Source organism: Hesperophylax consimilis, chromosome 4 (assembly GCF_061612785.1).
Source record: "Hesperophylax consimilis isolate HC1 chromosome 4, BYU_Hcon_1.0, whole genome shotgun sequence".
Taxonomy (NCBI): Eukaryota; Metazoa; Arthropoda; class Insecta; order Trichoptera; family Limnephilidae; genus Hesperophylax; species Hesperophylax consimilis.
The window spans coordinates 38,086,956-38,100,955 of record NC_142839.1 but is presented as its reverse complement, the minus strand read 5'-3'; the positions used below and the strand labels follow the sequence as shown (position 1 = coordinate 38,100,955).

The 14,000-nt window shown below is 35.3% G+C and overlaps 1 protein-coding gene across 3 annotated transcripts in view; it reads right to left on the bottom strand.

Moving 5' to 3' along the window:
• Positions 1-878: 878 nt before the first annotated feature.
• Rok (Rho associated coiled-coil containing protein kinase) overlaps positions 879-14,000 on the bottom strand; it is a 30,393-nt gene continuing 17,271 nt past the window's right edge. The window contains exons 8-14 of one of the 3 annotated variants that reach the window (XM_089630933.1): positions 12,778-12,935; positions 12,382-12,580; positions 11,366-11,640; positions 10,644-10,957; positions 7,637-7,862; positions 7,510-7,548; positions 987-1,014 (exon numbers count right to left, since the gene is read on the bottom strand). In XM_089630933.1, coding sequence (XP_089487059.1) covers positions 987-1,014; positions 7,510-7,548; positions 7,637-7,862; positions 10,644-10,957; positions 11,366-11,640; positions 12,382-12,580; positions 12,778-12,935 — 1,239 coding nt within the window. Of the gene's footprint in view, positions 1,015-3,873; positions 4,558-7,509; positions 7,549-7,636; positions 7,863-10,643; positions 10,958-11,365; positions 11,641-12,381; positions 12,581-12,777; positions 12,936-14,000 lie in introns of those variants that run through there. The other 2 variants (XM_089630934.1, XM_089630932.1) reach the window with 2 other exon arrangements.

Sequence of the window (14,000 nt, the reverse complement as noted above, 5' to 3'; positions counted from 1 at the left end):
TATTTTTGGTAATAAGAATAAAAATATACAACACTCGTTAAGTAAACAAACCAATGGAAAAATAATAAGTGTGAATAAAATTAATAAAGTAATGAATGAACAAACATATACAAAAATATAACACACTGATTTAATCTAAGTAAAGTGTAGAAGAAGCGGGAATGTATAGAGAATAACTATATTCTGTACAATGACTGAGAATATCAAAACAAACAGAAACATGAAATGAGATGATTGTTACAAACTAAACAAAGTAGACTCAAAGTAGCACCAGTCTACTTGATGGAAAACATACATCCTATACAACAGCTGCCTGACAGCTCGCATCCTGTCACCGTCACTGTCACTGGCTGTGTCCCCGGCACTGGCACTGGCACCACCAGTTCCAGCGCCGGGGACCGTGACCGAGACTGTTGCTGGGGAGCCAACACTAATTTACACATTATGCATACTATAACACAAAGCCCCAATCAAATACTGAAATACTATTACGTAACCTACATAGCCTTTCTTAATTACAATACATAATATCTTTAGTACAAGTCATCTGAAAGTAATGAGATGAGAAAGCAATTCAACCATATTAATAATATACATATTCTGAAGTTCATATCAGCTGATATGTGTACGTATTTGGAAATGCCTCCAAACAAAAACAAGGAAAAGCGTTACACATTATCGGCCAGCCTTCGTATGAAATGCAGTAAAACAAATTTATCTGATAAAATTTACAAAATGTAACAGGCAAAAAATAGAACCAGCACAGAAAAGAGGTACCTACCTATTTCACAGATATTTTAACACTCTTAACAAATAAGATCGCTACGGCGTATCATCAGTGAAGTACTTATTGCTAAAAAGAGTGGACTGTGTTTTTGTTTTCCATGCAAAAGTTGTCAGCTACATATCGGGTGGAGGACATTTTATCTAACGTGCACCGTCATTTGTATTTTTTCTTCATCACAGTCTTCTAATTCTTGATAAACTCAATTGCGTCCCGTGACTATGTTAACTCTGAAATTAGTAATTAGTGGCATTTACACAACATCTACTTAATCAATACAAGAGGAGCATATAACACTGGCTAGTGACAAATGTCAATGTAATGTGTACTGCAATCAAGCGCTTGGCATCTTTACATACTTTACCCTGTCTCATCCAATACAAGTAGAAACACAATCGTTATTATTGTAAATCAAGCGGCAAGTTATTGTCATAATATCAACTATCAGTGGAGAATACTAAAGCAAGCATTAACATAAACGGGGCATGAAAAACCTTAGGATATGCACCAAACTGGTGATCAACAGATTATGATGAAATTTAATTAAGAATTCCAGCAATTACATGAAATCAAAATATGTTTTTTTCAATTTTTTTCCATTCAGTAAAGAATAATAATTTCTAGTTTCGGCTTTGTTTTGGAAATAACAGGATAAATAATAGATTTATGAAATCTAGGTTAAAACCAAATGTATATAGTTTCAGAGAAAAAAAAAATAATGTATGTTTTTTTAGCAATTGCAAACAAATACTGGAAGACAATTCACGTAAAGGAAGGTTTTGAGCAAAAGTTTAAAAATTGAGGCATACAATTATTAGGAGGAATAATATTCATCCTTGGTCTCATAATTTGGTAGTTTTAAAATTACGTAAAAAGATTTAGTATTGTACGCTCGAGTGTTTGTTTCAGGTACAGTTGCAGCCTCATTTGAGTTGAATTATTTTGTTAGTAATATTTATATATTATTATGTATTTAAATCCACAAAAAGAGAACACTTAACCCTAGAGACAACGACAATGCCTAAAAGACCACAACTCTCACAATACAAAGTCTACAATACGATAGAATATAATATTTTATTAATAATCTTCATGTTAGTCCAGTTAAGCCGTACGCTTGTTGAGTCGTATGTCCACTCATACTTGAGCAACTCAATAAGCTCATTCTATCAAAATGTTATATCACACTCAAACATTGTTTTCTGTTTTCCCTGTAAATAGCAATTCTCTGCAGTTGATAAAAAATATAATGGGAGTAGGGATAACACAGAAATCTATTGGACATTGTACAACTTATTGCTCTCTTTCTGAATCCAGCCAAGACCAAATCACATTTAAAACAACGCCAGTGCAAGTTTTGGCAAGGTAAAACAATCATTATTATAGACATCTCTACATGATTGAGAATTGAATATGTAAACATAGTTAACAGGTACACAACCGTAGATTGTTTCTTTATTTACAGATCTTGAGTGAAAACTGAAAATCTACTTACAAGGTTCATAAAGATCTGTAAAACTTATTGCAAATGATTGTATTATTACGTACTCATAAAGTACATATATGAAATAGCCAGAAATAAAACAGTAAATAACATGTTTAGAAAATATGCATTGAATTATTTTTTTAAGCGTCCCCAACCATAAAAAGCCCACGACCAAGTTGTGAAGGATCCATCGAAAGATTTTTTTTGACCAAAACACACAATTATTTCACAGACAATTCCTTCACCAAAGAAGTCAGACATTTTATAGGAAAATAGAAGGTGATTAATTATTATCGTTGTCATAAATATAACTCAAGTTTGCAGACTTATAATTATATTTTTAATTGGATGGTTGACATAATATGCAGGAGATTTAAGGAACGATACTCTGAATGAAAAAAATTAAGTTACATAGTGATTTTTAAAATATATATGCAACCATCAAGAGTTAAAAATGTGTGTGTAACTATCGAGAGCTAAAAATTCTTAAAATTACTTTAGTTTAAAGTGACGTATCATAATATTTATTGAGTGAAATATTCAATTAATGATAATAATACAATATTTTCATTGCCACCAAGACAAAATTTACAAACTATTATTTTAAATTAATATTAATGGTTTCTTTATTATATTATATTTAATTAATTTTGACTTGTACTAATTATGACCTCTACAGCGACAGTAGACAGTTTTCACAGTTTTCACTCTCTCACTTCTGAAAAGTGAGAGATATGTTAAGAGAGTGGTTTCTTAAGCCTGTATATTATGATTTTTCTTGCAATTAATTTGTAATCACATCATGACAATATGAAGTAAACAGTGATGTAATATTTAAGCGACGCATCCAACCACAAATGTAAATATGCAGCCTGCAGACAAAGCATGACTTCCATCAGCTTCCGTTCACCAGAATAAACAATGACTAAATAACAAGGAGGTAAAACAACTTTAAACAAACAAATGGGAACAAAGAAACATAAAATGAAGGAATTAGGCAGGCATTTGAAAACTTTTTCGTAAAATTATAAATTTTCATAGGAATATATTTCAAGGGCACTTAAGTCTTTTATTTGTACATAAAATGTGGTACATTTAATAGGAGTTTTTAAATATTTACATTAAATATGTTTGATTGCTTCTTTGAGCGGCCATTTGCAAGAAATGCTTATTTGAATAGGAGAAATATAAAGGCTCATACGAAATGACAATGTGATAAAGTTAAATTAATAAATAAGGTGAGGTATTACTGCTAAGATTATATAAATTTCGTTGATAACAGGAACAAATAATATCAAATAGACCATTGCAACTCCCAAAGCCCTCTGGACCTCGACCACACAAGCTACAATCAAATAAATAGTAGAGACCAAACAGGATCAACCAAATAGACTTACAAACATGAGCAGAACAAACATCTATACCTACACCTAAATAACAAACCATTTGTGATATAACCAAACTTCCACGGAAGTTGTATGTTGTAAGTCATCTCCACAGAAGGAAAGAAAAACCGGCTCAAAACTTTGAATTTATGAATATCATTCAAAAATCACATTTTGAAAAACCTTGGATTGAAAATAATGAATACTACATTCATTCTTCAAGGAATTTGTTATTGCCTTTGAGCCAATTTTACCTTCATATATCAAAAGTATCATTTACAGACGAATGTAAATGATACCCAAGATTATGTATCTAAAATCATTCTGAAGAATGCCTTAAGCCCCACACTCATCTATGAGTTGTAACCGTTACCAAAATTATAGTGTGTAAGTGGCTCGCAATCCTGCTGCGAGCCGATGGCTATCGGTTTAGCCGCGAATCAAAAGACGCCCTACACCGCGTGCCGTTACGTTTATAGTAAGTGTGTCTGCAACGGTTACAGTTACATACCGTTTATATTAGTGTTGGCATTGCATATACACTAGTATGGTTACTGTGTCTGCAACGGTTACAGTTACATCCCGCAGATGCATGCAGTATGTAGCTTTATAGACTCAACAACTTTTACTTTACAAACAAGTGAAAGTGGCAGATTTGAATAAGATATTATAGTAAATGAACCACAAATAGTATCATATTAAGTAGTTAGAGATATAGGCGGCGTGTAGAGGTGTTGTGGTGTTTGTAGAGAAGGAGCACAGGACCCTGTCCCTAGGTACGAGGGTGTATGCGGTAGTACTGTCTCCAGGGTCATTTGTTAGCCAGGGAGGCGTTAGCAGGCAAGGTGGCGGCCCGCTGGCTTATGCTCATATACGCCTTCAGGGATGATCTAGTAGACTCCCTGCCAATGGTACGTCCCAGACATGTTAATATTATAACAACAGGACCACGTTGTATATATTCGCCAGCCACAAACCGCACTCATAAAGGAAAACGTATTCCTTTCACTGACTATCTACATCAACATCTACTTGTAATAAATAAGTACAATTTGAATAATAATTCGATTAGAATTCTAATAAACTGCTTTAGTGCCATAATTACACCTGCCGAGTGATCGGACGAGACAGTGCATTCGGTAGAGTGTGAGGCTGATATAATCAGTACAGTCAGTATCGGCCTAATAGCGGGCGAGTGATTTTGCCGAGACAGTGGAGAGAAGCAAGGTCCAATGACTCGATCGAGTAAGTACCCCTTCCATCTGCATACTCAAATCGGCGCTTCACTCGCTCTCCACTCGGTCAGTGCAATCAGCCGAGTCAGTCAGTCATTAAAGTCACATAAAATTCAGTCATAAAAGAAAACAACTGACACAAGAAAACAATAAAAGAGTGTGTGACGTTTGTTGTTGTAAAACTCTTGTAATTTTTCTCTTTTTCCTCTATTGCAAGAGCACCTTAAACTAATCTAAATGAACTAACTCGTCCACTGTTTCTTGTAAATGTGATTATCTCTACTGTCCAATAAGTTGCTTGGCTGAGTAACAAAGCAAGTGACTCGGCTGAGCACTCGGCAGGTGTAATTTAGGCATAAGCTTGAAAAATGCTGCATAATGCCTTTTGGCCACAGGAATGAAACAAATGGATTCTGATGTTTCTGCTTTTCTAATTTTGGTTAACCATTTTTTTTTGGCTGTCCAAAATATTACTTGGATGTGTTTTGAAATTTTGGTTGACATAAATCAATATGTACATGCACGTACCCAACTTTAAGATACAATTTTATAAATTATTTTGCAATAAGTTTGTGTGGAATAAAAAAAACTACATTATTTGATTAATCTCGAGATTATCGCTACTATCTAATTAATAATTGGGAGGAACAAAAAATATTACATCACAACTACTGTAGAAAAAAGCTGACAAAACGAGATCAATAAAAAATATAAAGCTAAATAATTGGACATCTACAAATGCTAAGCACAATTGTACAAAACAATTATTCATGCAAAGAAAGACAGCACAATATGAAGAAAAGGAATTACTGATATAATCAAACAAATAATTTAGGTTTGCCGCCATTACTCGTTACTCTTATAAAATCATCACATCATTAATAGTATTATGCATGTTTAGTTTTTGTTAGTTTCTTGACAAGATGTATTTTTAATATTTGAAGATTGGTTATAAACATTTTAGAGAGTTGTGTTTATTAAATTATTAAATAAAAAGCAATAATAATTAATATTGATTGTGAATAAATTAATAGCACGCCATTTTGGCTACGAAACATATAGAAAGGCAATATAATAATTGTGTTTTTATAACTCAACTTCTTATGTGTCTTATAGGATGGAATATAATATATAGCGCCCTTGAGGTGATTTTTCACAAAAACGGCGCTCTACAAATTATCCAATTATTATTATTATTATATCAAAGGTATAAATCTGCTCTAGAGTAAGGATACATTATGTATTGTACTGTTTCCTAAGAATATAATATGCAATACTGATTAAAATAATAAGTAGATTCTTTGGTACAAAAATATTTCCTTGGCACCTTAAAATAACTTTACTCAGTTTATCCCCTTGACTAATAATGTATTTATTAATCAATGTTCCTTACGATAGCTGTAAAACTATGTTTATAAGGTACAACAAACTTTGAATTAACAATAATAATAATAATAGTTCATAATATATATGCACCGGGTGAGAATCGAACCCACAATCACCTATCTGAATATCAAAAGCGTAGAACACTACGCTATGGAGGGGATATGTTGGTATAATTTAATCAATGAAAAAACAGAAAAAAACTAATATTATTTGTACCAATGGGCTAATTTCAACCAATCATCTACCTGGAGGGATCTAGAACAGTGGTTCCAAATTAGTGGTGTTGGTAAGCATACCTCCAGAAGGTGCATTAGGTTGCTGAAGAGGTGAAACAATGAGAGCGCAAGTAGGTACTGTGAAGGTTCACAGGCGTCAACCGAAATCAAAGGGAAATTACTGTGGGAAAGAATATTGTAAGAATGTTGAATTTAATATTGAGACATGCACATTTGCCCCATTAAACTCAAATAATAATGTGATTTTCATTATTACTAGAATTGTTATGTCAAATAAGGATTAACCTGTTGAACGTCGGAGTACGAAAAAGTCAAAATACCCCCAACTGTCGGGGAGAATTTTCAGAACCGCGCGAATTAACTTGAAGAGTTTATTTTTTATTTCAAAAATAAGAATAATATGTTTAAATCTTTTTTTTTCTGATTGTTTTCATTCTACCATAAATTATTTCATAAGACATTTCCTCAGAAAACCTAACCTAATCGATGAAAAAATAAATAAAAAAATCTGCCATTTGAACCAATTGTCAAAAAAATATATTCATATGAATATATAAACTGATTTTATTATTTCTACATATACCTGAATACATACCACATACCCTACACGAAAATCTAAATCAAAAGGTGTTTCCAAAGAAATAATGGCCTTTATACTGCTTTGAAAATCTCAATTTTGACAACATTTTATGCAAAAGTAATTTTGATATTCATAGACTACTTATTTCATAAGCTATCATAGAGGCTACATTAATGAAATACACAGTATAATCGACAGTGATATCAGCGAACCGATTCAGTTAATAAATGTAAAAAAACTAATTAATTTTTTTGTTTATTATTTTGGCCACAAGGAGTACGCGAGTTTGGGATCTTTCTCGGGGGGGAAACTCAGGAAAAAAACTAATTGGGAACCACTGATCTAGAAAATAATCATTATGCTACATCAACGTAATGAATCAATTTTTAGTACAAAACAGAGAATTACATTTTGTACCTGAGAGTGGAAAGTTCTTGAGCAAGAAAACCACACTTCCTAGGAAATAAAATTAAAATTCTGTAGTAACAGTGTGTATTGCATTGAATCAAAAGGAATGTGAATGGATGTTTGTGTGTTTGCTCACCTGGGCGACACGCGTGTGTTGGAGTTGTCGTGTGTGGCCTGCGCCTTGTACCCAAACTTCTGCACTTTGCGCGAGAGGCGCGCCACCCAGCAGCGTTGCTCGTCGGGCGTATTGGCGAGTACAAGCAGCTCGCGTGCAAACGTGGGGTCATAGTGCAGCTTGCACGGCGCTATGGCGTCCTCGCACCGCCGATCCAGGTGCTCCGTGTGCACCTTTATGTGGCACCCTGCAACCAACATCAATATAACATTGTCAGAACAATACTAATGGTCTAAAGTTATCTGCTTGTCTAAACTTCCCTAGACTCCATTACATTATAATCAATTTATATGTCAGCAAGCCAAAATGGCCACCAAAGCATGTTTTTCAAGATACTTAGAAAAGACCTTTCTATGTACAGTAGAACCCCGTTAATTTGAACCCCGATAATTCGAAAAAACGCGTAATTCGAAATTTTCACCAAAAAAATTTCCGCAGAAAAATTTTTTCATACAAAAATTATTTTAATTCGAAATTTATTTTTGTCCGCACACGAAAATTTGTTCGTGTAATTAAAAAAAAATTGATTTTTGCGAAAATAAATCATAATATTTCGTAAATCTGAATCTTAAAATCAGCCGTGGCGGTAAAACGCCGAAAAATGTATTTTTACGTGGTTATACATCGTCCTAATTAGTATTATTATTTTGTAAATCTGAATCGATTGACACTGGAATGTCGTACTTTTTCAAATTTAGTTCGAATATCCGAGTTTGGAGGGCCGAGAAAATACGTTTTATGCGGATATATGTCATAGATTTACGAGTTTACACCAAATATCTGAATTTAAAGGGTCGGCCGTGACGAAACTCGGCCGTGTAATTTCGATTTACGCGTAAATGTATTGTATATTAGGAATTTATTTCGAATATTTGAATTTCAAATGGCCCCCTGCGATGGAAATCGGCCGCGAAATTTCAATTTACGCGGAAATATATCGTATTTTTACTAACTTTACTCGAATATCCGAGTTAAAAAATACGGCGCGACGGAAATCGGCCGAAAAATTTCGATTCACGATGAAATATGACATATTTTTACGAATTTACTTCAAATATCTGAACTTAAAAGGCCGGCCGCGACGAAAAACTGCCGATAAAATTCGATTTACGGGGAAATATATCATATTTTTACGAATTTATTTCGAATATCTGAATTTGAAAAGCCGGCCGCGACTGAAAACGGCTGCGAATTCTCGTTTTACGCGAAAATATATCATATTTTTACGAATTTATTTCGAATATCTGAATTTGAAGAGCCGGCCGCGACGGAAAAGGCCGCGAATTCTCGTTTTATGCGAAAATATATCATATTTTTACGAATTTATTTCGAATATCTGAATTTGAAGAGCCGGCCGCGACGGAATACGGCCGCGAATTCTCGTTTTACGCAGAAAGATATCGTATTTTTACGAATTTAAATTCAGATATTTGAAATAAAGGGCCGGCAGCGACGGAAAATTACCGCGAAATCTCGATTTACGCGGAAATATATCGTATTTTTACGAATATCTCAATTTAAAGGGTAGGCCGCGACCGAAATCGGCAGCGAAATCTCGATTTACGCATAAATATATAGCATTTTTACGAATTTATTGCGAATATCTGAATTTAAAGAGCCGGCCGCTACGGTAATCGACCGGGAAAATAAAGAAATAATTGGTATTAATACGAATTTACAACTAAAATACCACCCGGATTTGAAGAGGTGGCCGAGAAAATCGATTTTCGGCGTATTTTTTTTTTTTTTTTTCATAAAATTTCGAATTACGTGGGAATTCGTTAATTCGAAATTTGATTTTTGATGTCCCATGGATTTCGAATTAACGAGGTTCTACTGTATATAACATATAAAGTGTGGTGGTCATTTTAGTCACAATGTTTTTGGTGAGAGTCCGGGTTGCACTTCAGTTACACATACGATGTTGGAAAGCTATTGGTAAGAAGCTGCTGAATTAATGCTGCAGTAATGTGGTTGCCGGTGTATTTTTCAGAACAGAAAATTTTTTTAAATACATCAACATATTTGACTTTCACTTTTGTTATCGTGAATGAATGCAAATCTTAAAAGTGGAAATTAACCCACTTCCCGACAGTGGCGGCTATTGACTTTCGATTGTGATAAAGTTAGAAATATTCAACATTATTGATGTTGTTTAGTCCAAAACGATTTTATTTTTTATTTCGAAAATTAAATATTTTGTATGAAGATTTTCAGGAAATTTCAGTTAGGCTGCACGGATTTACTGAAATCTTCATACAAAAAACAGAATTTTCGAAAAAAAAAAAGACATTTTCGGCTACAAATCAATAATGCTATTTTTTGTAATACTTATTAGCACTCTAATACACCCAAAAGTCACGATCCGCCAATGCTTCCCGACCGGTAGAAAGGTTGTTTTTACGGGTTTATTTATTTACCTACTTCTTTTGGAGGAAACTCTTGAAAGTCATTCAACATTACATTGTCGAAGTTTACAAATTCCTTTACCATTCACATTAGTAATATCGTTTTTGCACATACCTACTTACGAAAACGAAATGACAATACATACATGCAAACAACAGCTTACAAATTAATGGTATGTACAAACAAGTCTTTATCGTTTCTCAGATTGGTTTCCATTTTGACACAGAAATTAATTATTCAATTTTCTGTTATTACTTTAGTCCCCAACATTGCCCAGGTTTTATTCAACAATCAGATGTAGATACATAGTGATCTTCTTGTTTTGAAGGTCAAGTGTGCAAAATTTTATTAATCTCGGAATAAAACTGTGGATTTGTATAAATATCAAATCTTCACCAGCCGCCTGGTTTCCGCCATGCTGACGCCTGCCACAGATACTATTTTACTTTATGTAAATAGATAATGGGAGAATTTGAAAATGTTTGAACTAGCCCGCAATATTGAATTGGAGAAGCTAAATAAAAATAAAAACATGTCAATATCAGTAGTAGGCACTTACGTTTGCACTCAAGCGCCGAGGGTGGCCTGAACATGTGCCACAGCGGGCGGGGGCACACCTCACAGGTGGTGGGCATGTGGTAAGTGATGGGCAAGAAGTCGTGTCCCTTGCGCGAAAGCGTGTTGCCCGGTGTGCCGGTCTCGTCCTCGGCTTCGGGCCCCCCGCCACCTCCCGCCGCTCCCTCAGCACCCCCCTCCCCACCCCGTCGAGCCTCGCCCTCGCCCCCGTACAGCAATTGGAAGATACGCGGAATGTCCTTGGCATCGGCGCGGATCACGTCACCCTGGGTGACGGAGCGCACGTGGAACACTTTGCTGAAAGAAATAAAAAGAGTTTCATATAAGAATTGATCGTTTTGTTGGAATTTAATTTTCTACCAGTATTTCAATGGAAAAAGATTTTTTATTTCATGGGGAATGATTTACCAGACCTTAATTTTCATGACAAGCATTTTCACAGCATTGGACAGTAAGGGACGGTGCATATCACATGGTACAATGGTTGTCGCATGTTGGTATTAGGTTCATGTCAGCGGCGGCATGTGAAAGAAGTGAAGTTGTGAAGGACTAAAATGTGATCCACATCTTTTACTCCTACTAAGATCGGGAATGACTGGTTAAAGTCTCTCAGGTACATCCTGATACATCCTGTACATATATTTTTAAAATTTCCAAATATATTTTTTTAACTGTGGTATAATACATATTAGAAGAATAACTCACTTGAGATCTAGAATTAGTGCCGGGTCCGTGTTGAGCTTATCACTCTCCGAATTATAGAAGATGATCTTCCTGGAGCTGACCACGACGTACTGTTTCTTCCAGCCGTGTTTCTTGATGTTCTGCTTGCTGGGCACGGATAGCCAGCCCTCCAGGATGTTCTCGCTGCCGGCCGCGTCGTCTCCCTCGTTGTCGGCTGAGGACTGGCTAGCCGTCTCGCTGCTCAGCGCCACGATCTTCTCCTTTAGCTGCTCGATCTCGGCGTCCTTGCCGTCGATCTGAGTGAAAAAATAATAGTTCATAAATATATTGCAATTTATGATTCAATCGAAGATTTAAGCAATAAATCACCAAAAAATCGGAAATACAACTTTGCCACTGTTGGGTTTTGAAATGAGAATATAGTTCCTACAGTAATGCTTTATTATACACTTCTTACCTTTCCCCAACTATCACTATTTTGTTTGAAAAATGGAACAGAAGATTGTTTAAGTTCGAGTGACTTTTGTTTTGAACTCAAGGAAGAAAAATTATTATCATTGAAACAAAAAGATTAGCGTTGTTTTTCGTTTTTCATGGCAAATATTGTTTTCGCGCTTGTGTTTGTCATTTGATGGCAATTACCTCGAGTTACTGCAGTGTTAAATATATACTTGCGTTGATTTTTCACAATAACGGCGCTCTACAAATTATCCAATTATTATTATTTTGATGTAACCAATAAATAAATACAAGAAAGTGATTATGTTTTGTGTGCTCAAACTACTTCGGAAAGATGCTACAATGGCAAGAAGTGTTATGATTAAAGGTTATCCTTTTTCCTTTCCGTAACTTGCTTTATACCTTACATTTGCTTTTCCCCTTTCATCACTCAGTTGTTTTAGAGTCCATTTTAAAAGTTCATTTTTTACGCAGTTTCAGATGTAACAGCCATGTTGCCTCTCATACAAGGAGTCAGTCGCACGTTGATTACATTTAATGATTACGGTCTGAATAGGGAGATTCTAAGAGAAGTTTACCTCCATCTGCAGCTTGAGCCGAGCCTGCGACTCCTCCATAACCTGCTGCTGTACGTCCTGCAACTCCTTGTGCTGCTTGGAGGCCAGCTGGTCATACTTCTCCTTCTCACGCGTCAGCTCCTGCTGTAGCTTGCGGTAGTCTTTGTCCTTGCGTGCCGATTGTTTGTTCTTCGTCTTGCCCACAGCGCTGATGTCCTTTCTGGAAAAATTAACAGATCTATTTAATAATATTGTACGAGGTTAAATTCATACTTGTTGAATTATATTCCAAATAAGTTTAGGAATCACTAGTTAAAGTATCAGTTGCCTCCTATTAAACCCTGTATATGAGCGTAGCCCTGGGGGTACATGTAGGTAGATGTTGAGGTTATGGCAGATAAGTTGGTAGTTGTGTACCTGTTCATAATCTCGGCCAGCTTGTTGACTGCCTGCTGCTTCAGCATGGATTCAGAGTGGAGCTTCTTGTTGAGCTTGTCCACATCATCCTGCATGGCGCTCGCCCCCGCCAGCTTCTCTTGCAGCGCGTTGATGGTACGACGCAGGTCCTCCAGTTCCTGTTTAAAAATTTACTTTATGTTACAAAATTAAAATATTTACATTGGTGGAAGTGTGTTTTGAACTGCAGTGCCATGAAGTATGCTTACCTACAAGAGAGATATATAGATACTTTTTTTTTTCATAAAAGTTTTTTTCACAATTTATTCTTTTAAAATACACAAGGTATTAAACATTTAAATTTATAATATTGTAACAAAAATAATACTACAATTTTGGTCAGAACAGCTTAATGCACAATACAGGGGGGGTATAACTCGAAAATTGGAAACGAAAAAAAGACACAGTAATCTCTGTGGTCTGAAATGTCACCAAGTTAGCTATCCAATGAAAAAATTCAAGTGTTCATTTGTGTGGCAAGCCTACGCACGACGGAAGTGAAACTTTTAGTATTCTTCTCTCTCTCTTTTCATTTCATTCTCTCTTTTTTTTCTGTCTATTGACATATTTATAAGTAGCATGTGATAAAAAAAAATTAAAAGTTATAAAAATATGGGATTCGAACCCGGGTCCTGCATAACGAGTGTCGAACGCTCTGCCTCTAGACCGCGGTTATTAAGTATTCGACCAAAATATCATATAGTCAAAATATCTAAAAGTCGCAGCACGAGAGCATTTTATCACTTTAAAAAAAATTATTATTAAAAAAATCACATAAAGAAAATACAAATCGTTGATAAAAAAAAATTAAAAGTTATAAAAATATGGGATTCGAACCCGGGTCCTGCATAACGAGTGTCGAACGCTCTGCCTCTAGACCGCGGTTATTACGTATTCCACCAAAATATCATATAGTCAAAATATCTAAAAGTCGCAAATATCTAAAAGTAAGCGGGGATCGAACCTCGATTCTTCACGACGAGAGTCGCGCCCTCTGCCTCTAGACTGCAAAGCTGAGTTTAGAGAGTGACCTAAAAAAGGTATATAATATTGGCTAGGCTCCTATAGCGAAATGATCACGGTTTTTCATGATGGTCATGAGTTGGTTTTACTCCTGTCCTCGAAATTGCATAACGCGCGTAAAGAAGTTTCACTTCAAAACTCTGAAATTTGACAATCCCTGG